Source organism: Leptopilina boulardi, unplaced genomic scaffold (assembly GCF_019393585.1).
Source record: "Leptopilina boulardi isolate dan_hultmark-lab unplaced genomic scaffold, ZJU_Lbou_2.1 LbouV2_130, whole genome shotgun sequence".
NCBI classification, from domain to species: domain Eukaryota; kingdom Metazoa; phylum Arthropoda; class Insecta; order Hymenoptera; family Figitidae; genus Leptopilina; species Leptopilina boulardi.
Window position 1 is genome coordinate 383,957 of NW_026137675.1, and position 27,886 is coordinate 411,842.

A 27,886-nucleotide genomic window follows, 5' to 3' on the forward strand; every position below is an offset into this window, starting at 1 on the left:
AGCTGATGCAGCGCCGACCACAGTTTTCAAACTCGGTGTGTGCGTATACACTGCAATCGTCTTCCCGTGAACGAATCAGTAGCACACGAGCGCTCGTTCAGCGAGCATCGTTAACCGAGGCTCGAGTGGAAATGTCACCTCGTGATCGTCGTCTCATCGTGAGAGAATCATAAATTCGATTGCTTCAAAGAGAGACACATTTAAAAAAAATCCGGCGTATCACTTGCAAGAAAAAAATATAAATTTTGCAATATTTTTTTACTAAAAAAAAATTTTCCAGTAGTTTTACCAAAACGGAGTTTTGTAGTGTTTTGTTCGCCACGTTTCGTTATTATTAAAAAAAAAAATTAATCACTTGAGTGTGCTTAAATAACGAGTCTAGCTGCGAATACAAAAAACCACGTGGATTTTTTTCTTTCTGAACTGAAAAAAAAACATTTTCGCGTTGTTCTCAATTGAGAAAAAGCGTGATTTGTTTTTTTTTATTATTAAATTTTGTGTGGTGTTTTCTGTAAATTTTGCTCTGCTTTGGCAAAAAGTGCAGTGTTTAATATTTAATCCTTTTTTTGAGGAAAAAAAGAGAGTTTATTAGTTTTGAAAAATAAATAATAATTTAAAAAAAAAATGGTGCCGCAACAACAAGACAGCCCTTCGAGCTCGGGGATGCCGTTATTCGGATCGCTACTGGTGGATAAAAATTCATCCACACCGTACTCGGATGCAACACAGGTAAAGAGATAAACTCCTCTCGATTGTTCGTGTGAGAGATTTATCTTAAAAAACAAAAAAAAATAAAGAGTGTGTGGTTCTGATCTGTCATCGATAGCGAAACAGTTTGAAAACACGTGCGACGACAACGATATATATGCTTTGACATGTCTCGTGTGCTTTGCGCCTTCGGTGGTTGTTGTGTGTCAACTAGTTTCGAACCTGTTGATTTTTCAAATTTCCCGCATTTTTCGAAATTTAGTTTTTTTTTAATTTTTTCCATTTTTCGAATTTTACCAATACCGGAAAAATTTAGTTTAGAAAAAATAATTTCAAATGTTTCTAATTCGAGAAAATTTACAACCAAACCTAACCTAAAAAGTGAAAAAAAAAGAAATTCAAAAGTGAAAATAAATAAATTTAAATCAATTCAAAAAAAACGTGCAAAATTTATTAAGGGCATGTCAAAGTTGGTGCGATTTTCGATGCAAAAAAAAATTGCATTGATTTTGACATACCCTTAAGGTCAAAAAAAATTTTTGGAAAATGAATGAAAAATAATTTAAACGGAATTCTAAAGTGAAAAATTCAAAAAATAAAAATCGGTTCCAAAAATGTGAAAAATATAGAGACCAAAAAAGTTTCTGTAAAAAAAAAAAAAAAAATTAAAGTAACATCAAATCAAAGTAAAAATACAAAACAAAAATGTGAAATTTTTTAGACATGTTTTTGAAAAATTTTGTTTAAAATTCTTCAAAAATTAGTTTATTTTCAAAGAAAAATTAAGATGAAATAACAGAAATTTTTTTTTTCAATCACTAATTTTTTCGGTAAATATACAAAAAATTGTATTCAAAAAAAATTATTTAACCTGAACAGTAGAAGTATAAAATTGAACCGAAAAAAAAGATTGAAAACCAAATTCTAAAAATATTAACAAATATGTGAAAAAATAAAAATGTGAATTAAGAATTTATGTGAAAAATAAAAAGTGATTAAATCAAATAAATGAAAGTAAACAGTGTAAAAAATTAAATTAAAAAAAAAAGAAAATTAAATAATTTCTTCGACAAATTAAATATTAAAACTCGAAAATTGTTGTATATCATAAAAGTTCAATGACTTCGCCGGTGATAAAGAATCATTGAATATATTGTAATAAAGAGCCGTAACGATAAAGTTGATAAGTTTTTAATGGTGGTTTTTTTTAAACACATTTTTTTCACACCTCTAAATGAGTTTTTGGCTAAAAATAAATTAAATTTTTAAATATTTATCATTATTTAACTAATTCAAAAATTATTTAATAATTATTAATATTTATAAAGCAAAAAAAAATTCAATAATAAAGTAAAATAAATGTGTTTTGAAAATATTTCACATAAAAAACGAACTAATTAAAAAAAATATATATAATATCCTATTAAAATAAAAAATAAAAAAAAAATGCCGAAATAAAAATCAGTTTTCAAATATTTCATAAAATCGCGCAATATATCATTTTGGCATCTCTGGAGATTTTTTTTATTCAAGCGAGAATGTGACGCGTTTACACGGGAGAATATTAAACGAAAAATAATATTAACGAAAATTGAAATTTTATTTACATTGAGAGAAAAAAAAAATAAAATAAAAAGACAAATATTTTTTCAATCAATTAGAAACAGTGAAATATTTTTCAAACATCCTGGAATGGTGTTAATTCGATTTGACATTCAAATGATCATAAACCGCGTATAAACAATTTTTAGTATTCTCCTCTCACATCGATTACGCTCTTTTTTTTTAGTTTTTATTTTTCAAGTGTTTTTTTCCCCTCTGCGGTTTATGATTACTGAAAAAAAATAAGTTACGTTAAAAATTAAAAAAAATAATAATAATTATAAATAAAATTAATTTTTAAAATTCTTTTAAATAATTATTAATAGATAAATAAAAATTAACAATTTATCCGAAAAGTAAAATAAAATATTTTTTAAAAGGAGAGAAAAAAAAAATTCTTGTAGACGGGTTTTAAAAGGGCAACGAACAAATAATCCCTCGATAATTGTATCAAATCGTTAGAGTGAACTAATTTCTTCCAACGTTGTATTTAATTAAAACAATTTATTTGAAAAAAAAAAAAATTTTTTTCACTTAAATCGACTCTAATCGCATTACAACTTCCGCGGCAGGTTCAAAAGAATAAAAATAAAATCACAAAATGTGAAAAAAAATTAAAATTCGAATTAAACAAAAAATGTGTTAAATAATTGATAATAAAAAAAAAAAATTAAAAATTTAAATAAAATTCAAATTAGTGAAAAAATAAAAATATAGTAAAATTCGTTATAGTTTTTTCTGTTTTTTTGACGTAAGCCAAAAATTGCATCGCATCGACCTTGAGATTATATTGATTATTTATCCGATGAAAGCCCACGAGTGCACATTGTTTACTTAACAATTAGAATCGTTCAAAAATAGCTCTTTGTAAAGATTTCTGTTTGAGTGAAAATCAAACGCAGGAAGATAGTGCGCAGAATTTCTCCAATGATTGCAAAAACAAGTCTCTGTTTAATTAAAAGCAAAAAAAAATAAGGAAAAATAAAATCAAGATTTATTTTTCTTTTTTTTGTAAAATTATTATCGACTCCTCGCGGTAGTAGTAACTTCGTAGAAATTCACTCTTTCGGTGTGACCTTCTAGATTCCATCAAACATCCGAGGAAAAGTATCTGGTTACGACTCTAATCACTAAGGGCATCAAACTAAACCTTTCATTTCCTTTTTTTTTTTATTATTTTTTTTTTATTCCATCTTTTTAACTTTTTAACCTATAACTGTATCGCACTCTTCATATAAGTTCCACTTTTTTTTCTCTCTCTCTCTCTCTCATTCTCTCTCTGAACCTACAATTTAAAATCTCGAGGCAAGAATTTAAAAAGGTTTCTCTCGAAAAAGGATTCTCTTAATTTGTAGACGAAGGGGGTACAAGGGGTGTAGAGGGGGGTTAAAAAAGCCATTAGAGTACTAGAAAAAAAAATAGTTCAATATCAGATAATAATAAATGTTTAAATGCTATTAGATCATTATAAAATTTGGTGGAAAAAAAAAAATTTTAATTTGAGGAAAATTAATAGTAATACTGTAAAATAAAAAAAATAAAATTAACAATCTAAAAATTAAAAGATTGAGAAATACAACTGTCGGTTAAATGATCGTGGAAATTAAATAATTTTTATTTTTTATTAATTTATCGGTAATTTAGAAAAAAGTAGTTGAAAATTATCCAAAAAAAAACTAAAATAATGAGAATTATAAAAAGTGACAGAATAATAAAAAAAAATAATTTATTTTTTTTATTCTTGATATTCAAAATTGGTTTTTGAAAATAATTTACGATGACGGTAGATGCAATTAAAAAAAAATCAAAAAAAAAAAAAGGAGTTTTCCCTATTCAAGACATAAATCGTGTGCGGGTTCGGTCCGGTTCATAATAATTGCGGTCATTTTGACCATAAAAAAAAAAAGAAGTGGAGCCACGCAAAATTTTACGGTACTTTTGAGCATACTGTCGACTCACTAAAAAAAAAAAGAGAAAAAAAATGCATAAAACCCAGGTTAAAAATTCAAAACTAAACCTAAAAACAAAATTTTAAATTTTAAGAATATTTTTTAAAAAAAGGATTTTTAAATTTAAATTTTTAAAAAAATTTCGTAAATGACAAAATTTTTCGAAAACGAAAAGAATCAATTTTCCACTTTTTTGAAGAATGGAGAAAAATAAGACTTTCATGACAGTGACACACGCCTCTCCATTTGGTAACGCATTTCAAAAAACCACAATGAATAATAAGACGAGGAAAAGTCATAGAAAAATTTGATCCAGATTGAAGATTTTTATATTGTCGTTTCATTATTATTATTATTATTATTTTTTTTTTTGAGGGGCAAAATAGACATGTCATATATAGAATTTAGGGGGACATGGAAAATATAAAAGCGAGTTTGCTTGATCGAATAGGAAAAGGAGCATGACCTTTTATAATATATATATATATATATAAAAAGTTGAATTTTGTGGTCGAAGACGAAGAATTGATCTTCAAAGCCTCTCAAAAAATGGAAGATGACACATCCCCTTGGGAAATTTTCGGCACGAGGTTGAAATATATTTGTTTTTTTCAAAAATAATAATTGATGTATTTGTAATATTTCTTATTTTAAATTTATTTTTAAGAAAATTTATTTTTTTTTTAAGTTTATTTGTTGCAATTTAAAATTTTTATTTGAATAACTTTTACATTGCCTTAAATATTTTTTTTTTTAATTTTTATTTGAATAACTTTTGCATGGCCTTAAATAATCATTGAAATTTTGTAAATTAAAAAAATTTTTATTTTGAATAACTTTTACATGGCCTTAAATAGTCATTAATTTATTTTTTTTTTAAATTAAAATTTTTATTTGAATAACTTTTACATGGCCTTAAATCAATTTTTGAATTAAACTTGATTCAATTTAAAAAAAAAATTAAAAATTGTAATAAAATCATATTTTTTGTTTTTTTTTTACAAATCAGTAAGATTTCGATTTCAAGTCGAGTGGTAACGGAATAAAATAGAAGAAGGGGGGAGGAGGAGTAAGATAAAAATCATAGCGGTGTGGGGTTTTCTCACTCCGTAATTATTTGGGGCCAAAATCATTTTTTTCCTCTATATATATATATATATTCGACACTTTTTAGAAGTCACAAACGAAAGGTGATCCCAAGCCAATTATCCTTCTGGACTTTAATGGCCCTGCCTCTAATTCTAGACCTTCACTTTAACCATCCGGCAGGTAGTCCCCTGCCTTAATTTTTGTATTTTTTTTACACACACATATATATATATAGCTTAAGGGAAACCGCTTTCCCCTGATTCACCTTTTTAGAAACTAGTTCACAGATTTTTTTTTGCGGTTTACCCACAACAAATAATTAATGTTCGAAATTTTTTTTTTTTTTTAAATACGAATTTGAATTTTTAACAGGTTTCTTTATTTTTTTTTAAATTTTTTAATTTAAATTATAAAATATAATAAATATTGTAGCATGTTATAATATACATGGAAAAAAATCTTTACCTAAAACAGCGATATGTTTCACTAAAACAGATAAAATTTTCCCTATTCTAGAGAAACAATATCGCCGATCCGAATAAAGATTTTTTTCTACCTTAAGTTACCATTTTTAAAATATAAAAAATTTCTTTCGAAAATATTCTAATGAGACAAAAAAAAACTTATTAATAGCCGCGCGGTTATGTGGCGGCGCATTTTTGAGAAATTAACCGCTCGAGGCTCGATTCCGGGCAGGTTTTGTTCTTTTTTTTCTCTTTCTTTCTTTCAATAAGCAGGATGCTCGTAAAAATTGTTCCCCTCGGTTATTTTTTTATTGTTAAAAATTTAAAAAAAAGGATCCTGTGACTTGTAACAAAATTTTGTGTTTAACTTAAAAGAAATTTAACATATTTTTTTTTCTTCTTTTTTTTATTACTTTGGGATATGACAAAAAAAAAAAGAAAGAAAAAAAAATGCTGAAAATCGTGACAGTTAATGATCTTATAACGGGATAATGAATGCAACTTCACGTAGACATATTTCTGTCATCGCAATCAATCCCAATTTTGCATACGTATACCCGTCTTACAAAAAAGGGGGGGAGGCAGCATTATTAAGAAACACGTGACTTTTACTTAATCCCCAGGATATCGTTTTTTACTCTATCTCTCACTCTTTCCCATTTAATTTCTCATTTTTTTTTTCTTTTTCTTTCTTCTTTTCTTATCGAGCAAAAAAAGTAATAAAAAAAAATCCAAATATAAAGGAAATAAATAAATATATAACTCACGATATTCGTTTTTCAAAACTTGAACACATAAGAAGAAAGAAAGAAAAGAAGAACTTTGCGTGTGTACCTGAAAGTTTTCGTTGTTTGGACTAAATGCGCGACTAACGGTTCTTCTTCCGCTCAAACGAATCCTCTGCGCCAGCTGAATATCACTATGGTTTGATGGTGTTTACCCCTCCGGGTCACGGACCTTTGGAAATAATGTTGCCAATGTCAAAACAAACCATTTTTCCCTTGTTTGTCAAAAAAAAAAGTAGGCGAGGGGGGAAGGGGGTTAAGAAAGAAAATGAAAAATTATCTTTTTCTTGTGACTTCATTTCACCAAAAACTGCGGTGGTTGATTTATGGATGAGCAATAGATTATCGTGTGTTAATTATCTACTAAATACAGTTTTTGAAGTAATAACAACAAACAATAACACTACTATTACTACTAGTAGTACTAATAGTAATAATAATAATAATAATAATAATAATAAAATAATAATAATAATAATAAAAATAATAATAATAATAACAACATAATATATACTAAACAAAAATAAAAACGTTTAACTTAGTCTCAAGTTGCGAAAAATATAAATAGACACCGGGAATCGAACCCTTGACGTTTCGGTGGTACAACTCTGCACGTTACCTCGCGGCTAACGACTAACGGAAACAAATAATTGTTTCTACAAGCAAAAGAAGAAATACATTTTTAGAATTTTTTTTTTAGTATTCTATAATATTATTTTTTTTCAATGAAATATAAATTAAATATTTGATTAAAAAAAGAATAAAAAAAATAAAATATAATTAGAAAATGTTTTTTTTTCTAAATTATCGTTAATATATATATATATATATAGTGTTGGTGAAACGGGCAGTGCTCTCGGTGTCTTGCAACACGTGGAAACTTATAGACTTTAGTAATATATATTGTTGCAGCTGATTGTGAGTCTGCGGCAATGCTGCAACAATCTGTTACTTTGCCATGTATATATATATATATATATACAGAATACAATGCCGCAATTCTAGTTCCGTATATATATGTATAGCGCAAGATGCTTTTTGACGCAAATGTGCACGTGCAAAACTCTCGAGAATTATTATATGTAAAGCATATGTTTATAAAAATGCTATATATATGTATATATATACACATATAATCTTCAATGTCTCGACAAAATAGAAATTTTTTTTTACTTGCGTATAAAATAAAAATTTCCTCGACAAAATTTACACCAATTGTCGTCGTTTTAAATCGCGCGTGCAAGAGAGAGAGAGAGAGAGAGAGAGAGAGAGAGAGAGAGAGAGAGAGAGAAACAGAGAAATTAAAGTCATTTACACTATGAAAGGCAGGAGAGTGTGTTATAGTCGTTAGTTTTAACGACCCCTTTTAATAGTGTCATTAAGGCATTATTGTTAAGACAAAAAATTGCCGCGGAAACTCGACAAGTCTTTATTTTTTAATTGCCAGGGAATCAAAACAATTTTCTTGTTTACCATATATATATATTTCTCTTTTTTCCGGACGAAAATTATTTCTCTTTAACATTTTTTTTTCCGCCTTTTATTATATATTTAAAAAAAAAATTAAAGCAATAATTAATATTGGTAAAATATTCGATAACTCCAAACTTATATATATATATATTGATAAAAATAATATTTTTTTTTTTCAATTTACATATTTTTAATTCGAAGAATATTGACTCATTAAAATATATTTCATCACATTCACACCAAGGCCTATAAATTAGTTTAATATTCCTTCTTTTTAATACGTGGATCATAATCTCATATATATATATATATATATATATATATATATATAATAGAGTTTGATTCTTTATATATATGTAATCTCGTTTCGATCAAAAATTTCTAATGTATTCTCGATTGGAAATATGATATCGAGTCACTTATAATATATACAAACGAGAATCGGTTTGGGAACAATAATCTTGCCATCTAATTTTTTAGAAGCTATATATTTCATTATATAAATTTTCTCCAATTTGTACAGCTAAAATTACGAAATAGTGATATTTTTAATCGAGGCGAATTTTTTGTGTGACCAAGAGTTAACATAACCTTAAAAAATACATTGAAATCGAAAATAACCGATATGAGGACAATTGTTCACTCAAAAAAAAGCCACTTGTAAAATATTGATTATTTTTACTAATCTTGTTTAAAGTTATTTGAGTTAAAACTTTCGAGGTGGAGGTATTTTTGACACCTAACCTATTTCCAAATTATTTTTTTTTTAGTAATAGTAATAGCAATGGTAATATAACAATAAAAATAATAATAGAAATAATAATATAGTAATAATAATAATAATAATAATAATAATAATAATAAAAATAATAATAATAATAATAATAATAAAGGTAATGGTGATAATAATAATAGTAATGAAAATAATATATATCGTTAAAACGAATGATTGTGATTAATTATTGACAAAAAGAAAAAAAAATATTGATTTGAAATTAAAATGTTTTCTTCTCTTAACTTTGTCTCTATACAATCGTGAATAATATTTGTATTTTTTTTTTTCTGCAACAACCCATTATCGGTTTTTGATAGGCATATAGATAAAAATGTATGTAATCTGAAACACTCAAGAGAGATTAGATTCTTGGATATATTGATAAAAGTGCAACGGCATTTTAATGAGCAATTTTTTCCTTATTAAAAGTTCCGCATAAATTTCGATATATATATAAAAAAAAAATTCCACATTTCATTTGAAACGATTAAATAAAAAAAAAAAGGCAAAAAAAAATTTGTCTCTAAAATAATAAAATTTAAATTAATTTCCGCGGACATTAATATATACATTAATATTAAAAGAATAATATAATATATTTAAATATATAACTATTATTATTATTATAAAAAATATTTCGTAAATAAAAACAAATCTTTGTTTAATATCAAGGAAAACAAAAATTACTGTTAAAGTGAATATTAATTACAAAAAAAAAAATTATCATAATCTAATTTAATTAAGAAAAAAATACATATTCGTGGCAAAATTAAATAATTATATAAATATATATATGTATATATATATATATATGGGGGATTATATTAGTTGTTATCTCATTCTCTCATGGTTCTGGTTTGTGCGCGCGCAGGCACACGCGCTCCTCTTACGCTCTCTCACTCACTCGCTCTCTTCCCTCTCCCAATTGCAAAGACTATCTCTTTTCTTTTGCTGCCGCTGATCGAGGATGCTTGCACGCGTATCATAATAATTATGACGCGCTCTGTCTATTCTGTTATGCGAACGCGTGCAGCATGCATCGCTTTCAGCAGCGAGTGAAACCGCGAAGGCTCGCCCCGCTCGATTCACTGTCACTTTTGTAATACCGTTGCTCCTTTAAGCGAGACGCTAATCGACCAATATTTTGCAACCGGACCTTCTCCATGTGCCGCGGCCTCTCTTAAAATATTATAATATGTATTCATATGCGGGAGAGAAAGAAAGAGAGAATAAGCGATAATTCACCTCACTTTTTTTTTTTAAATTAAATTAAAAAGTAAAATAAAAATGAAAAAAATTATTTAATTAATTATTAATACAAAAATTACGATATACAAATAATTATCAATAATTGATTATATTATGTAAATTTTATTATTATTACTATTATCATATTTTTAGTTATCTTACCATATTGCTATTATAATTTTTGTTTTTGTATTATCGTTGCTATTACTACCAGGAAAAAAATTTGAAAAATAGGTTAAGTGTCAAAAATACCTTCACCTCGAAAGTTCGATCTCCAATAACTTTAAACAATCTTTATAAAAGTAAACAATATTTTACAAGTGACTTTTTCTCGAGTGAACAATTGTCCTCATATCGGTTATTTTCGATTTCAATGAATTTTTTAAGGTTATGTTAACTCTTGGCCTCACAAAAATTCGCAATTTTCGGTAAGGAATAATTTGCCCAAGTTGAAAATTAGAAAAAAAAACTGCAGGTGCAGGGACTCGAACCTCGGTACATAGTAATCGAATGCCACCTTAAACACTAAGCTATCGCGCAATCTCGAAACGAAATCGAAAAAAAACACGTGTTTAATGAAATTTGAGTACCTTTCAGAAGGAGTTAACTGATTATCAAAGGGAAAAAGTGATTTATAAGGTGTTTTTTGACAAGGTGAAAGGTTTAATCTTGAGTAAAGATCGTATATTCTCGACAGGGGTCGACCTTGTTGGGACTGCTGGGCACATCTAACGATTGGAAAATCTTTCTCCCTCTCTCTCTCTTTATATATACATATATGTTTCAGTACTAAAAAGATGTATATATATATATATATATATATATATATATATAAACATCTTTCTAGTGCTGAAACGTAGAGACATGAGAGTATCGCGGGATGTGTATATGAGCACTCACGGTGCACAGGAGATCGTGGGAACGATCACGCCTACGTTGTATGACCGACATTTCCAGCAATATTACTCCCGAGTCTTAATCGCCATTTCCAATTCGATCTCCAATTCTACCGACGCGACCATCTCACCTTTCCCGAGACTCTATATAGGCCCAATAAAAAAAAAAAAAAAAAAAGAAGAGAGAGAAGTTCAATAGGATCGCGATTTATTTATCAAATGTTTTGTATAGTGAAAATAACTGAATTTCATTTAAATATTCCCATCGTCGCGCGAGAGGGATTCAATCGCGTTTAAGGTTAATGTAATCTTAAACATTTTCTTTTAATTAGGTTTCCAAATGATGTCGCTTTTGAAATATACTCTCACAAAGATTCTCACTTGATAATTTATATATTAGCATTTCGAAAATTCCTGTCTTTTAAAGGTTATGTTTGTTATTTAGCGATTTTCGAGATATATAAATTTTCATCTAAACTGGGTCAATGTCAATTGTGCGCTATTGAATATAGAAGATGTAAAAATAGTTGATTTGAAAAATAATCACTTTAAACGTTAGTAGGGATAACTATCCTCACTTCGCGATTTAATTTCGCTATAAAATTGGGAATATTTATTCAAAATTATTGAAACTTTGTAGAGACATTCTAGAGGATGGCAAGAAAAGATTCCACAATGTTTAGGTGACAATTATTTTTTTTTAAACACTTGTTAGCAAAAAATGCGAAACCTAACCTAAAAAAACGCAATTTTGTATAAAAAAAACAAGAATAAATGTGAACAGATAAAGATGACATATATACGATAAAATTATATATAATACAGGACGATGCATTCCACATCCTGAGACAAAAATAGGAGAGAGAAGGGGATTGATAAATGTAATGTGGGCCAGCAGGACAGTGCGATTACAATATATATAAATGTTTTTGCGTCACTCAGGACAAATGATATGACGACTTTTCAAAGTTGTGCGTGTGCGCAAAGATTATTTAGAGTCAAATGGAAAATATTGGCGCATAGCCAGGAAATCACAAAATGACTTCCGTTTCTACTATCGGAAACGGCTCATTATATTATACTTTGAGATGCCAAAAATTCTTGAAAATTCTTTTTCCCCACCTAATAATTCGTTCATAGAAATAAAATAGACTCTCTTGTTGATTGACGTGTAACGTCCTACACACATATATTGTATTCGCGAATCTTCGAGCCAAAAATCACAATGAAAATAATTATTTTCAAATAGTTTTAAAAATTTTATTTTAAAAACTTTTTTAATTTTTTTTTCTTTAAATAAAAATTTTTATCGACACCGGGACTCGAACCCCTCACCTACGGTTTTTAAGTTATAACTCTTATCCCTTCGGCCAAGGGCGTAGTTTACAAAAGGGAATATATTCTTTTACAGAAACTAATTATATATTTAATAATAATAATAATAATAATAATAATAATAACAATAATAATTGATAATAAATAATAATAATAACAACAATAATTGATAATAAATAATAATAATAAAATTAAAATAATAATTATTGGGTATTTAAAAATATTACAATGTTTTTTTTTTTTCTATCCACACGCGTTTCGCACATAGTTATTATTATTTACGTTGTGAATTATGAAGTGTATGTTTATGAGAGTGGGATATATCTTTGGTTTTAAAGTTTGCGCACACACGCACTCGTGATCATTCTCTGGTACAACGACCGTACGTCTATCTTGGACGATTTGAAAGTATAATTTCACACCATGTGCTCTTGGGGTATACGATTAGCATACACACACACACACAGTTTCTATATATAATAATCGACGCAAATCGTAGATCAGAAACGCGCGATCTTTTGCACGCGCGCGCGCGCGCACAATTCAATAATTGTTGCATTAAAAAAAAAACAGTCCCAGATCTCAAGGACTTCTCGTTAAAAAAAAAAATCGAAGGCAATATATGATGATGCAAAAAAAAAAAAATGCAAAATAAAAAAAAGAGATGAAAAATTTTCCTGTCAATCATCCATTTAACATAGATGACCAATGTGAGGAATTTTATGAGTCCATACGTAATGTACAATAATTATACGCGTGAGCGCAATTTCGTAGAATTTGTTATTTCACATCCATTTTTCATTTTGCACGGACAATTCTTTTATTTCAATTCAAATTTTTTTTTATCTAATTTAATTTAACGTTTTGTTTTTTTTTACTTAACCGCTTCTTATATGTATTATATGTATTTTTTTTTCTCTCTCACACGCTTTATTGTCCGTTTTTATGAATCATTAAAAAATTGTTTTGCCTCTTCGTAAACTATTGGAATAATTAATTTATTAGGTTTTCCTAATGGCAAATAATTGAAGTTTATTGCTACATTCGAATTAAATTTTTCTAATAAATAATTTTAATTGCCGGTTTAATGTTTATTTTACGGTTGTTTTTTTATTATTATTATTTTTTTTTGTAGTGGAAATTTGAATTTATGACGAAGTGAGGGAAAATGTTAATAAATATATGATAAATAAATAATAATTTTATGAGAAGAAATATAATTATTAAAAACTTACCGAATTTGTAAGAAGATAAAAATCTGATCCCTCGATGATTGAATTTGTTGACTGTAACAAAAAAAATAATTTAAAATATTAGTTTGAATATTTAATAAGTAGAAAAATAAAATCAAAAGTATGATAAGAAAAAATTAAATAGAATAGAATTGCAATAAACATGATAATAAAAAAGAAAATAAAGATAAAATAACTATTAAAATAAAATCAAAAATAGGTCAATAATAAATATATTTAAAAAATAGAATTAAATAGAATTGCAATAAACAAGATAGTAAATAAGAAAATAAAGATAAAATAAATATAAAATAATTATGAAATAAATATAAAATATAAAATTAAGATAAAATAAAATTAACAAAAAAAAACGAAAGTAAAGATAAAATAAAAAAAAAATTACCGCAAATTAATTTATGTAAAACACAAAATTCCAAATCAAATTAAAAAAATAGATAACAAAAATCAAAAATTATACAAAAAAATTAAAAAACGAAACTAAAAATTATACAAAAAAGTAGATATAGATAACAAAAAAATTAAAAACTAATAAAATTAAAAATTATACAAAAAAGTATATAGATAACAAAATGAAATATAAAAATAATTTTGTGAAATAAAATTTAAAAAAAAACGAAAGCAAAGTGTTAAAAAAATCATTTATATAAAAAAAAGAGGGAGACAATAAAAAAAGGAATGTTGAAAGGTTCGTAACGATTTTCTCAAGTTAAGAAAAGTTTTGAAAAAGAGAGGCGAACATTAATCTTGGGCAATGGCTAAAAGCCTTGTTAATGGTTTCTCGATGTCAGGAGTATGTAGATTTATGTAACGCGTTTTATTGACACCCCCCCTCCCCCTTCCTTTCCCAGACCCCATTGCCTCCCCCCTTTTCCATTTTCAATGGGTTACTATTATCGGGAGAGTTTTTCAGCGTCTTGTAATCAAACTTAAATGCTTGTAACTGCTATATATATATATAAATACCAGGGAGCATATCCTTTTAAGCTTCTCGTCAGCGAGTCCACACGATTATATGCGTTAAAACGACTAAAGTTAATGGCGACACAAAGTGCTTGGGAAAAAAAGAAACTCCCCGCAACTGCTGCTGCTGCTGTGGTGCGGTACCCGCTCGCAATGCGATAGAGTGGATAATTGGAAGGCTTGCTCTCACACAAACACTAAACCACCACTTCCCAGAATTATATTGTGACTCGGAACGAATTTTTCAAGGTCTGGCATCATTCGCGTTTGCGATTATTCATTTGCGAGTAGGTGGTACTTACAACTGTTTCTGGCTTCAACCCTAGACGAAGAAATTCTTTTATATATACAATGTTTCACATATATAATTTCATTCTTCTTTGTATTCTCTTCGCATTTATAAATTTTGACTTTCAGCCTCTTTTTTTGAGGTTAGGTTTTACATTTTCAGCTAATATAAGTCGAAAAAAATTAAAATATTGTGCGGAATCATTTCTTGCCATCCTCTAGAATGTCTCTTCAAAATTTCATTGATTTTTTTTTTGAGGTTAGGTTTTACATTTTCAGCTAATAAGTCGAAAAAAATTAAAATATTGTGCGGAATCATTTCTTGCCATCCTCTAGAATGTCTCTTCAAAATTTCATTGATTTTAAATAAATATACCCAATTTTAGAGCGAAATTATATTGCAAAGTGAATAATATTTCTAACATTTTTAAAAAAATTTTGATTTTGCCAAGAGAAAGTGAAAAAAATGGGTTATGGTTTTTTTTTTAAATTGAATTTTAAATCAAATGATTAATTAGATTCGACTTCCGGGTTTTAATTTATACCCGATTCCCAGCCTACATTGTGATTTCTATCAGTAAAAAAAGAAAAAAAAATGGGGGGTACTGGCAATTTCTCAGGACCCAGCTGTACGCGCAAAGGCCTTGATTATTACAAGTAATAATTGATAGTTGAGCATTTAATCGCTGCTCTCTTTTTCATTGCACACGCATCTGTTTCTCTTTTCTTTTTTTTTTTATCTCTCTCTCACAAATGGTACTTGGGTTTTGTTATTTTCCCATCAGGTAAAAAAGGGGTGTTGGGGGGGGAGGGAAAGGTAACAAATGCAATGGCGTTTTTGCCCCCCTCGGGTTATACAACTCTTCCCTTTAACTTGAGAATTTTTTTTTTTTCTTTCCAATGATTTTTCAAACAGAAAATTACAACTGGCATTTGCATTATATATATTTTTGCTTCGAGTCAATCGAGTTATCGACTCAGATCGATGGTGAAAATATAGACCATGATCTCTCTCTCTCTTTCGCTCTTTCAATGACCATATGGTGCGCGTAAAGTTTCCTCTTGTTGAGAACTCCGCCTCTTACAAATACACCCCAAGGGTCCAACGTTTGGAAAGCCATCTATATATAATATAAACCATGAAAACTATCTCGATGGTCAAGTGTCCAATTCCAATAGAGAATTATTTTTTTTTTTTCTTCTTTTGCATGACAGGTAGCAGACCCTTGGCAAAAAATAAAATACCCACCGAACAATATGAATAACTTGTTGAAAAAGCTTTTTGGATTAAGACGTTTTTCTTCGTGAGTAACGAGCGGAAGAAAATTTTATAAAAGATTTTCGAGAATTTTTCAGTTAGAATAACATTTTTCTCAAATTTCCATAATTTGAAAGCAAAAGAGGGCTCAATTAGGACTAACAATATATATAAGATGAAACACCCGAGGCGCGGATTTTAATGAACATTATTAAAAGAGATAGTTTAATTATCTGAAATTGGATTTTTAACATGAATTTAATTATCCCGGTGTGTATCATTCTTGTAAATTTGTTTAATACCCGAACATTAGGTGCTATCTATATAGAAAGTCCTTTAATGACTGGAATCAATCTTCATTAGCTACCGAACGTCTCCGGCTTTGAGAGATGTAATTTATTAACATTAAGTCTCGTTTTTTTTTCCAACCTCGTCTCTTTTTATTTATTCATTTTTTTTTCTGTATTTTGTTTTAATGCACAGTGGGTTAAGAGCCACTCCTCCAATCGTGTATTGCCTCACGTAAACCGCAGACGCCAAGTATAATTTAACAGCGCATGGAAAAATGAACGATTACAGATTCAAGGCCTACACCAAGAACGATTACCAGACATTACACGCACGTTGCATTTCGACTTGAATCCTATACATATACATCTATAATACTAATGTCATTGGAAATGATTTTTTTTTTTTTTTTTTTATTTTCAAAATATAATCTATTCTTCATTCCCAGAATCGGCTCATTAACATATTTCACCACGTCATTCACGCCGAGGCCTATAAATTAGCTCAATTTTATTTTTAATTTAATTGAAATTTTTAATTTAATCTCAAAATATTATTGAAATAACTAATCTCGCTATTGTTGAATTTTATCAACTTTTATAAATCTCTCGAGGTGAAGATTTACATAACCTAAAATATACGAGAGGAAGCCACATGGGAAATTAATTACAGAGGAAATTAATAAAAAAAAATATTTCAATAGATTTTTCCAAACATAACCTCTAAAAAAAAAAAATCCGGAAATGCAATTCTGAAACTTCGTCACGTTCACGTCATCATACAAATGACAATTCCGTGTTCTTTAAGGACGCTTACACGAGAATATATATATAAAGTAACGTCGCCTCTTTAAAAGTACAAGGAAGCAAACATAGAGACTCGCGAGAGATTCAAGAACAAGGTGCTTGTTGCGTCAACAACGAGAGGATCCTTGGGGTTTCGCGCAGTTATTTCCTTACATGCCTACCCTTCCCTTATCGGAATTAAAAAAAAAATATATATATATATATATATATCCACAAAAGCCAAACATGACGTCCGCTCTCTCCATTTAAGTCGAAAATTCAACCACAAGTATTTAATTCCGTTCAATTCCGTTGGAATTTCCGGCCTTTAATTTCTGCTCTGCTGATTTTGAAATTCTATACTTTATATACTTCATCAATATCTTCCAGAGGACGACAAAAAAAAAACGTAACTATTTTACAGTAGAAACTCGATATGTGCCTTCTTCTCGCTTTCCTTTTCGTATCGCATATATATATGTTTCCAGTTTCGATTACTATAACGCGACGCTTACAATTTAATCAATAAATGAAACTACCTCGCTATTATATAAATCATTACATAAACATCGCCAATGAGTTTGAAAATCAATACAATTAAAAACAAATGATAAATAATAACAAAAAAATATAAATAAAAATAATATAATATTAAAAGTAATAAAAAATAATAACTCTTAAAATAGTAAAAACTAAGAAAAGTAGAGAAAAGAAAAAATATAATAATAATAATAATAATAATAATAATAATAATAATAAGCGAGAGGAGTTAATGAAGAATATAAATTTTGTCGAGATAAAAAAAAGTGAGTCGGCTTATTTTATGATTTATGATTGAAAAATGTTTGGGATTGGAGAGGCATATATGTATATATATAAAAGAGAAAAAAAAGTTGACAGGGACAGTATAAAGAATAAAACAGATTGTTTTGATTGAAAGAAGTTATGAACACGTATCTTGGGAACCTGACTAATGCTATTAAAGAAGATATAAGTGGATGGGATATAATATATTATTCGCTATTAGCCTGCAGCTGACGGAAGTAAAATACTTAAGGTCAAGCCAAGAGGTAGGTTCGCATCTCAACACACAACTCTTGTTCGCGGCCTTCGTTCACCAAAGTGACAGTTTATCTCTACGTGGTATACATTCGCGATTGGCATCACTGCATTTATTTGTATGCGAAAAGAAAAATGTCTTCCATATATATATATATATATATATACCCAAGTTCATATATGCCTTATCAGGGGAGAAAGAATCAAAGGAAAAAAATTCTTTATTATCAACTTCCGATTTTTATCATACACTCTTTTCAATAATTCAATTTTTTTTTCTAAAAATACAACTTTTTGAAAATTCAATTTTTTTAACGGTCTCTTCCCCCTCCCTCCCCCCTCTTTTGAGAAAACGGTTCTCCGTTCTCGTTACGACGATATGGGCTTTTAAAAAAGGGGTCAAAATTAATGTGGAGCGCAATATTTATGTGCGGCGAGGCTTTTACGATGTTGAAACGTCCCGAGTTGAATTTATCATAAGGTACCACCCGTCTCAAGTGCTAAAGAAACCGAAGAGAATGACCGAAATGAATATGTCAAAAAAAAAAAAAAAAAAAAATAAGAGAAAATTGACTGAAAATGCGAGACTTTTTTTTAGAGAGAAATAGAGTGGGAGCAAAAAAGGGAAAATTGAAAGCTAACGTTTTGTATAATATGGGATCATGGTTTATTGATGTGGAGAAAATGCGATTGGGATCGGAGTAGGTATATACGGTAATCGAGATTTGCTGCAGGGGTTGCAGGTGGCACCATTGCAAATCCGACTCTACTCAAGCTAAGTACGTCAAAGGGTTAAGCTCCTCCATAATAGACATTCAGGACTTGCATTCACGTTCCATTTCCGTTGATTCTATATCAAGCCAAAGGGAACCCGAGATTAACGTATAGGGAATATCTTCACTCGAACGTGAAATGTCCATGTAAACCATGTGTAAAGACCGACGTTAATTCGTCTGATTATTATTTCAAAGTGAGCTGATTATATACTTATACTTGCAATAGTGGGTGCTAGAGAAAAAAAGTTAATCTACTTTCAAAACTCTTTTGATATTAATTTTTTTCCCATTATCTAATTTATTTCGTCATTACTTTTTTCATACTTTTATATATATTATTCTATTTCCAATTTTTTATCCTCTTGTTTTACGTTTTTTATTATATTTTACTATACTTGATATTTTCCAATTATTCTTTTTACCGCGTATAACGTATTTTATTCTTTTTACAATTTTACAATTACTGTTTTTACGAAAAAAAAATTTACAATTACTGTTTTTACAATACTTTAACAATATATTTATCAATTACCGTTTTTATTATTTTCTAATATCATTATTGATTTTATTGCATTTTCCGTTCAATATTCTTTTTTTGAATCACGATGATTGAAAACTCGGTCAATAAAATCCGGTAGAAAATATAATAATGTGGGCCTTTGTATTATTATTATTATTATTTTTTTTAAATAAACCATAGAATTAAGTAATAATTGAATAGAAAAAGAAATGATAGAAAAAAAAATCAGTTTCTCTATAGTCGATTCGTGTGTGCGTCTTTCGAAAGAAGTTGTAAAATAATTATTAAACATATTAGCCATCTCGGTGGAACTTTCGATTATGCGCTTGTCCTTCGAAACACATGGGCGAGGTCCTATAAAAGCAACCGGCTAAGAAACGCAGTAAAAAAAAATGTTATGGCTACACTCCAGTAATTGACTTGTGGGCGTGCAACCGAGCCGTAAAACTTGAGAGAAGTCCCGGAATCTAAAAATCTGTCTCGTTTTTAAATTGTGTTAAAAATTTTTGAATTTTAAAGGAAAAAAAAGCGTTTATTTTAATATTTGTCTTTTCCAGTTTTCAATAAAACCTTTTTTTTTAACTGCATCGATTCCTTTTACTATATGACCTGAAAAAAACAAATTTTCGATTAATATATATATATTTTTAAATTCTCTTTCTAATTTTTCCCTAACCAAATGTTTTCTTTTTCTGTTACAGACCAAGAAAAATAATCCCAATCACATTAAGAGACCAATGAACGCTTTTATGGTGTGGTCACAAATTGAGCGTAGGAAGATCTGTGAGATTCAGCCCGATATGCACAATGCGGAAATCAGTAAACGATTGGGTCGTCGATGGAAAACATTGGACGATGAGGCAAGAAGGCCATTCATTGAGGAAGCCGAAAGATTACGACAATTGCACATGGTTGAATATCCCGATTATAAATACAGACCGAGGAAAAAAACAACAAAACCATCGCCCTCACCAAAAAGTAAGGAACTCAAAAAAACTAAAAAATTGTCAATGTCACCACAACAAAATATTTCACCATCAAAAATGCGCAACGATTCAAATAATAATAATACCCAATCGCCAATCAAGAGGCTCCAATCGCCACCAACGACAAATCCTGTCTCAAGGCTCAAGATAAAACTTGCCCTTGACAAAAGGCCACAACAAGATTATACGCCTTTACCGCCAATAATCACTGCCAAGGTGCCAAGTAGTCCATCATGTGACACACCCGATTCACCTGAATCGGCAAGTTTTTACGATGACAATTTCATTGATTCAAGCTGTCTTCAAACAACGACAACAACAACAACGACGACGGCAACTAAAGTTAAACAAGAATCTGATATTGAATACAACGAGTTCCTTAATGACAGTTTATTATCATCGGTGAGCTCATTTGGTGGTGATCTTGTATCCCTTGCACGCAGTAGCAGCAACTATCAACGAACGACATCATGTCGATCATTGGACAATGTTTTTGTTAAGGAAGAACCACACGACATCACAACTGGTACAACAACAATTCAACTTGTCAATAATTCAATTTCCAATTGTTCACCAATAACAACTGGTGTTCCAACAATAACGACGACGACGACGAATTCTAAATTAAATATTGACGACACAACGAATCACAATCTTGGTGATCTTGATTCACTATTGCAAATCTCATCAACGGATCTCCTTCAAATTCAACCGGACTTTAAACTCGATCTCGATATGGACACAATTACGACTGATCTTGATTCATTTGAAACATCAAGCTCCAGCAGTGGATCGCATTTTGAATTCACTTGCACACCTGATGTCACGGATATGTTGTCGTCAATCGGCGTTCATAACGAATGGGGTAGTTTTTAAAAAGAAACAAAAGAAAAAAACATTGACGATCGAGAATTTTTTTTTTTCAAGGGAGGAAGTGATATTAGAATTTCGAGAGATTTGGAATCAAAAAAAAAAAAAAAAAAATTGGATTTTTTAAACAAAGTTTGTTGGAGTGATCTTTTGGAGAAACTCAATTCGGAAGTTTATATTGTAATATATTTATTTCTTTATTTATTTATTTGTCGCGATCAGAATTTTGAGGTGACGTTTCCTGCCTCTCTTTCCAAAGTATTCTGCGGTTTCGGTTGGTGGGGTTTTCTTTTTTGCGTCCCAGGCTTTCAAACTGAAACCGGTTACGCTATGGAAGCCCTGATGAGAGTTTGGCCAAGGTGAGGAGAATCTTAACATCCTTTGGGAAAAATCTTTTCAATGTTTTTTCTTTCTTTTTTTTTTACCTTTCAAGGCTTTGCGGTCAGGACTTTTTGAATGATGGACAATTGTGAGAAATTTGTTCTTTTTCGGCTCAATTGACAAATTAGCGGAAATTTTTTTTTTTGCTTAAAACATGAGAAATTATATTCAGAAAATTTTTATACATTAAAAAAAAGGACAAAATTTATTTTCTAATTGATCCATGTTTATATATTTTTTTTTTCTAAAAAAAGATTCTCCTCCATTTCTCTCAGCGTTCGATTGCAATTTTTCCCCGAAATTCGGAATTGAGTTTCTTCAAATAAAAGGCCAGTATTATGTTGCTATATATATATACATATATATATAAAAAAAGAAAATTGAAATCAAACCGGAAGTTGGTTGCACTTCCGGTTTCTTTCGATTCAAAATCTCTCGAATCAATCGAGATTCACGATTCTGTCGAATTTCGTCAAGAAGAGAAAAAAAAGTGATCCTCCACATTTGAAATCCGATACGAAATTTCCCCTTTGGCTTTTTCAAAGTAAAATTATAAAGGAAATATAAAAAATAAATAAAACGTATTTTCATTATTTTTAAAAACAAAATTCGTAATTATAAAAAATCATAATTAAAAATATTAAAAAAATATTTTTAAAAAATATTTTTAAAACATATTTTAAAAAAAGAATTAAAAAAAGGATAATTTAAATCCTCTAGGATATTTTTATATTTGTTTTTTTTTAGTGTGGACTTTCTATTTATAAAAATTTAATCGCGTTTTTTAATGTCATTTCACTATATATTTATAAATATATATAAAAAATAAATCTAATCGTTTTTCTAAAAAAAAAAATTTTGTATTTGTATACTTAGGAGTAATATTTTAAGTTTTGTGTTTTTTCTCAATTCCTAGGTAAAGTTAAGTAATTAAGTAAAAAAAAAATATATATATATATTGTCTTGTATTGTATTTGTATTGTAGAAATTTTTTGTTCCTTTATTTTTTGGCTAAAAAAAAAAAAATCTCAGGATGAAAATGTGGAGAAAAAAAAAGTGTTTTTTATTATTTTTTTATAAGCGCTCGATCGTCTCTCAATTGCTAATATTGTAAAGGCAAAAAATTTTCTTGTTTTTTTTTTTGAAATATAAAAAAGAAAATTTAAAAAAAAAACACACACACACGATATATATATATTCGCGCCGATAAAAAAAGTATAATATAAGCGTTTTTGTATATTTACTGTAGCATACTAGTTTTGTAACGCTCTTTTTCTACGAAAAAAAAATAATAATAATAATAATTAAAGGACCGCCGAGCGTTAATGGGCAAGTGAAAATTTCTTTTTTCTCCACTTGTGAGAGAGAAAAAAAAATCACTAATTTCTAGGCATCGTTTCTAGATTATTGATGAGAGAAAAAAAAAAGAAAATAAAAAAACGTGCCTCGAAAATTTGTCGCCGATTGACGCTCGCCGATCCAAAAAAAATGTTGTGTATATCGGTATATTTAGTAATATATAACACTTGTAGTATATATGAAAGCAATCCTACGTCGTAAGTCAGAGAAAGAGGAAGGCGTTTCGAGGAAGGGAACAAATCGAAATGCAAGATTGGAAAATTTCTACAGTCGATTCTCGATAAGAATTTTTATTTTTCAATTCAAAAAATAAAATTTTTTTTTTTCAAAATCAATCAAACCTCGATAATTGCTACAAAAAAAAAAAAAAAAAAATTGTGAACAATTATCGAGGATTCACTGTATTTAAAAATTGTGGAAAATTTTTATCGTCCATTTGGAAATATATATTCTGATAAAAATCCTGGACCCTCGATTAAATGTCGAGACAATTATTCGAGGGTCCACTGTATTCTCAGAAGTGTCAATTAAAAAAAGCGATTTCCAAAATTGATTATCGAGGCTTGACTGTTAACATAGAAAATTTATTTAACACGAAATTTTGCCACGTCCTGCATATATCGATTCGTTTCCAACTCTTGTCAAGTCATAAATACGCAATACAAATACCAATAATAAATAATACAGGATGGTTTTTGATGAACAAAATAAAAAAAAAAAAAAATTCATTCAATAAATTGAAAAATGGCGAAAAATTTGTCGTTTTAATAAAAAAAAAATCCCCATTTTTTGATTTATTGACTGAAACCCATCCTAGTCAGAAAAAAAAAACATTTATATAAACTTGTGCAAACTCGAAATTCGGAGACAGATTTTCATAGTGGGATTGAATGTTTTTTTTTTATTATTTTTTTTAATAATAATATTGCCCTCTACAGGAGGGAAGTGCAGTTTTTTTTTTGTTCCTTTCGAAACGGTACTTCCGGTTTTTGAGGAACTAACAATATCAAACTTTGATCTCATGTTCTTTTACATTTATTTTAATTACTTAAAGTTATTTACGTTAGACTACTAATACCAGCGAGAGCCCACTACCGTTTTTTTTTTTCCTCATAACTAAGACTTTCTCTGTCGTTTCTTGCTTTTTGCGAGACAATTTTTTTTTTTTTGCCATTTTTGCGAGTTCCAGACGTGTCAGGGTTAAATTTTTGTTTAAAAAAAAATGAAAAAAATATTTATCGAAAGTAAAATTGAAATAGAAACTGTAGCATCGAATAAAAATATAGAATTTCAAAATCAAAAAAAAAAAAAATAAATAAAAATGAAAATCAGTGCCTGAGCACCTCCGATCAAGGGTTGAAATAAACTGTCGTACAAAATCGAAAGCAGGGCCAAAAGATAAAAAATATGTTTAAAAAAAAATGAAATAAAAAAATATTTAATAAAAATTTCTTTCTGGATTAGGAGAGGAAAACACGTCTTCAATAAAAAAAAAAATAAATAAAAATAAAACAAAATCATAACCGCTACAATTATACAAAATACTGCAGGCTGTGATGTGATGTATCTCTGAAGAAAATTAAATAAAAAAAAATAATATGTATTATAGGAGACGTTTAATGAATTTCGAGATTCCGTGCAAAAAAAAAAACCAACTCATCCAGAAACTCGTACCACAAGTATTTTTTACCTGAATTTTGGAATTGAAAGTCTGACTAAAGAACTGCCATTGTTTTTTGGGTATCAAGGAAAATATTTAAAAATCTTAAATATTTTCTCTTTCTCAGAAGGCAAAAAAAAAAAAAAACATATCAGGCTTTTTGTAATTGCATGTACTCCCATTTTTTTTTTTTTTTTTTTTTTTTTTGTCTCTTCTCTCAAAGAATTAGATTTAATAATTATTAGTAAAAAAGCAATTTGACACAAGTGCAAAAAAAAATTTTTTTGACTAAAAACAAAGAAGTGCAAATAAATCTCAAGACTGTTGTAAAAAAAAAAAATAATAATTCTGCCATTAAAGGGAATCTAATCGTAAAGAATTTAATGATTAGTTACAAGTTTTCGGTGGTTTTATTCGCAAATGAATTCACGAGGTGGGCAATCAGAGAGCCGCCATTTTTGTTTGCGAATAAAAGCCCCCACTTCACTCTTCTCACACTTCTATAAAAAAAAAAATTTTAAAACACGTGTCGCATGCAATTATAATCTGAATTTTTTTTGCAATCGAGGATTTCGTGATATAAAAAAAAATCGAGACCCACAAAAAAAAATTCCTGTGCCAATACAGAAATTTTCTTCATTTTTTTCTTTCTGTTTTTTTAATGACTAAAAATTAAAGTGTGCGTGAATTTTTTCAAAAAAGGAAAATCATTTTTTACTCGTGGTTTATAAAAAGAGTTTCAATATTTAGATTTATAAATAATAATAAATAAAAAAAGAGAGCAAATCGCTTTGTCTTTGTAAAGAAATTTTTTGTAATCGGCTTTATAAAGTTTTTTTTTTCGTATCGTATTTGTGTAAACGTTTTTTTTAAAAGAGTCGCTCTATAAGATCTAAACGATAAGAAAAGAGGGAGAAAAAAAAATGAAACTGAATTTCATGAGGAAATTGAATCGAGATGAAAAAAGAAAGGGATCATCAGAAAATAGGGAATTTTTTCTTTTTTCTTCCAAAGACACCATCGGAGGAATATAATTGTGTTATTTACTCTTTGTTTATTAATCGAATTTGAAAATTTAAATATTTATTGATATCTTTGAATATATTTAATCTCCTATAAATATTTAAATATTGAAATATTATGAGAACTCTAATGTTTTAAGATGCAGTCGACTCTCGATAAGTGGACGTTTATAAAAAAAAAAAAAAAAAAAAAAATATAGAAATAATAATTTAGTATTCAAACGAAAAAAAATCACTAGACCATTTATCGAGGGTCCTCTGTATATTTGAAAAAAAAGTCCATCTATCCAGATTCAATAGAACCTCGATAAGGACACTTATCATTAAAAAAAGAAAAAAAGAAAAAAAAATCCTAATATTAATTATTAAATTAATTATACATATATACATAAATATATTAAAATTGTCTAAATATAAATTACAATTATATAATTATATAATTTATATAATAATAAATAAATATAAATATAATTTATTCTATTAGAAAATAAATATGAAGTTTGCTATTTTTAGAAAATTTCCTCCGAAGGTTGAAAGGGAATTAAAAAAAAAAAATATTGAAAACAGAGAACTATAAAAAATTTTGTTAAAAATAAATGTGAAAAACTATTAACTGATTTGAGACGAGTTTTTATTTATTTTTTTTTTTCTTCTCTTTTTTTTTTGTGGGAGAGACGAGGTCAAATTTCTGCTCATTTTCAGGCCTCCTTTCTCCCGCACAAGGGTCAAATTACGTCCACCATTATTTTGCGAGGTCCCTCGGTAATTTGTCAGGACCGTATATATATATATATATAGTTTTTTTTATTGTCCTCCCCCCCTCTTCCCACTACCGCAAATTTTTCGAGGGATATACAAAAGAATAATAATAATAATAATAATGATGATGATGATGATGATGAAAAAAAAGATATCGATGCTCAAATAAGTATTAAGTTGTACGACTCTGGTAGCCCTGACGATCTGCCGGTTGCACTCATTCGTTACGATTAGAAGTTTTTTCAATTTTTAAAAAAAGAATCATACAAAAAATATATATATATATATTATATGTATATGATACGGCAGAATTAGGTGTGTAGTAGTTTCTAACAAATTTTTAGCGTGTATATATGTCCAATTTGAGAGACGATGTTCAGGAAAAAAAATAGTCTTTTTTTTCAAAGAGAGTCATCTATTTTTTTTTTTTTTATTTTTTTAACTCTATTTCGAATATTGCTCTTGGTGTACAAAAATTGAAAAAAATGTTTTAGTTGCATTTTTTTGAGTTTTTAAATTATTTTTTTTTACCATTTAGAATTTTTTTTTTATTTTTCACTAATTTATTATTATTTTATATTTTTATATTATTTTATTTATTATTTTTCTTTTCTGACAAACGTGTATTTTTTAATAAAAAAAAATTATTTCCCCTTTGGAAAAAAAATGGCAAAATTTAGAAAAATATTTAATTTTCAAAAAATCCGTTTTTTCTGGGTGCCATAAAGCGTTTTTTTTTTTGTTTTACTATATACAACATTGTATTTCTTTCCTTTCTATCAATCAAAGTACACCAAAGTGCAATATTTAGAATTTTTTTTTACATTCAAATTTTTTATAACCGAAATTGAGACTTTATTTTGTTCTACTTATTTGCTTAATTATATATGCGAAAAGAATATTTAAAAAAAAAACAGAAAATATATTTCTATATTTGCAAAAATACGAGTGAAAAACAAAAAAAAAAAAAAGAACGTGAATTTATACAAAGAAGAATTTCAGAATTTTAATAATTACCAAAAAAAAAAAGAAAATCAAAAACAAAAAAATCAAAGAATTTAAAAAACAATTTTTCCTATAAAATAATTTTTGTTGAAAAAAATAACAAAAGATACAAATTAGATAAGTAAAAAAAACCGGTCTTTTTCGGCCAAAAATCTATTTTTCGGATTTATATAATTTTTTTACTAAATAAAAAAGAAATGAAAAATTTAAAAAATTGAAATATTTTTACAATTTGTCAAAAAAAAGAAAAAAAAAATTTTTTCCGCGCGTTCTTTTTTTCTCCCCTCGCGTTTTGTTCTCCCCATGACTATTATTGTCGAAAATTTTTTATTT

The 27,886-nt window shown here is 28.2% G+C and overlaps 1 protein-coding gene across 1 annotated transcript; it reads left to right on the forward strand.

Annotated features, from left to right (window-relative positions):
* The first annotated feature begins 17 nt into the window (after positions 1-17).
* Positions 18-27,522, forward strand: LOC127291281 (transcription factor sem-2-like). Its single transcript, XM_051320333.1, has 2 exons — positions 18-729; positions 20,213-27,522. The coding sequence occupies exons 1-2, from the start codon at positions 625-627 to the stop codon at positions 21,371-21,373; spliced, it is 1,266 nt and encodes a 421-aa protein (XP_051176290.1). The 5' UTR covers positions 18-624; the 3' UTR covers positions 21,374-27,522.
* Positions 27,523-27,886: the final 364 nt, after the last annotated feature.

Bases quoted from the DNA above. Each gene is read 5' to 3' on its own strand.
- LOC127291281 (XM_051320333.1), top strand. From the start codon at position 625: ATGGTGCCGCAACAACAAGACAGCCCTTCGAGCTCGGGGATGCCGTTA. The intron at 730-20,212 runs GTAAAGAGATAA...TTTCTGTTACAG, and splicing joins CGTACTCGGATGCAACACAG to ACCAAGAAAAATAATCCCAA.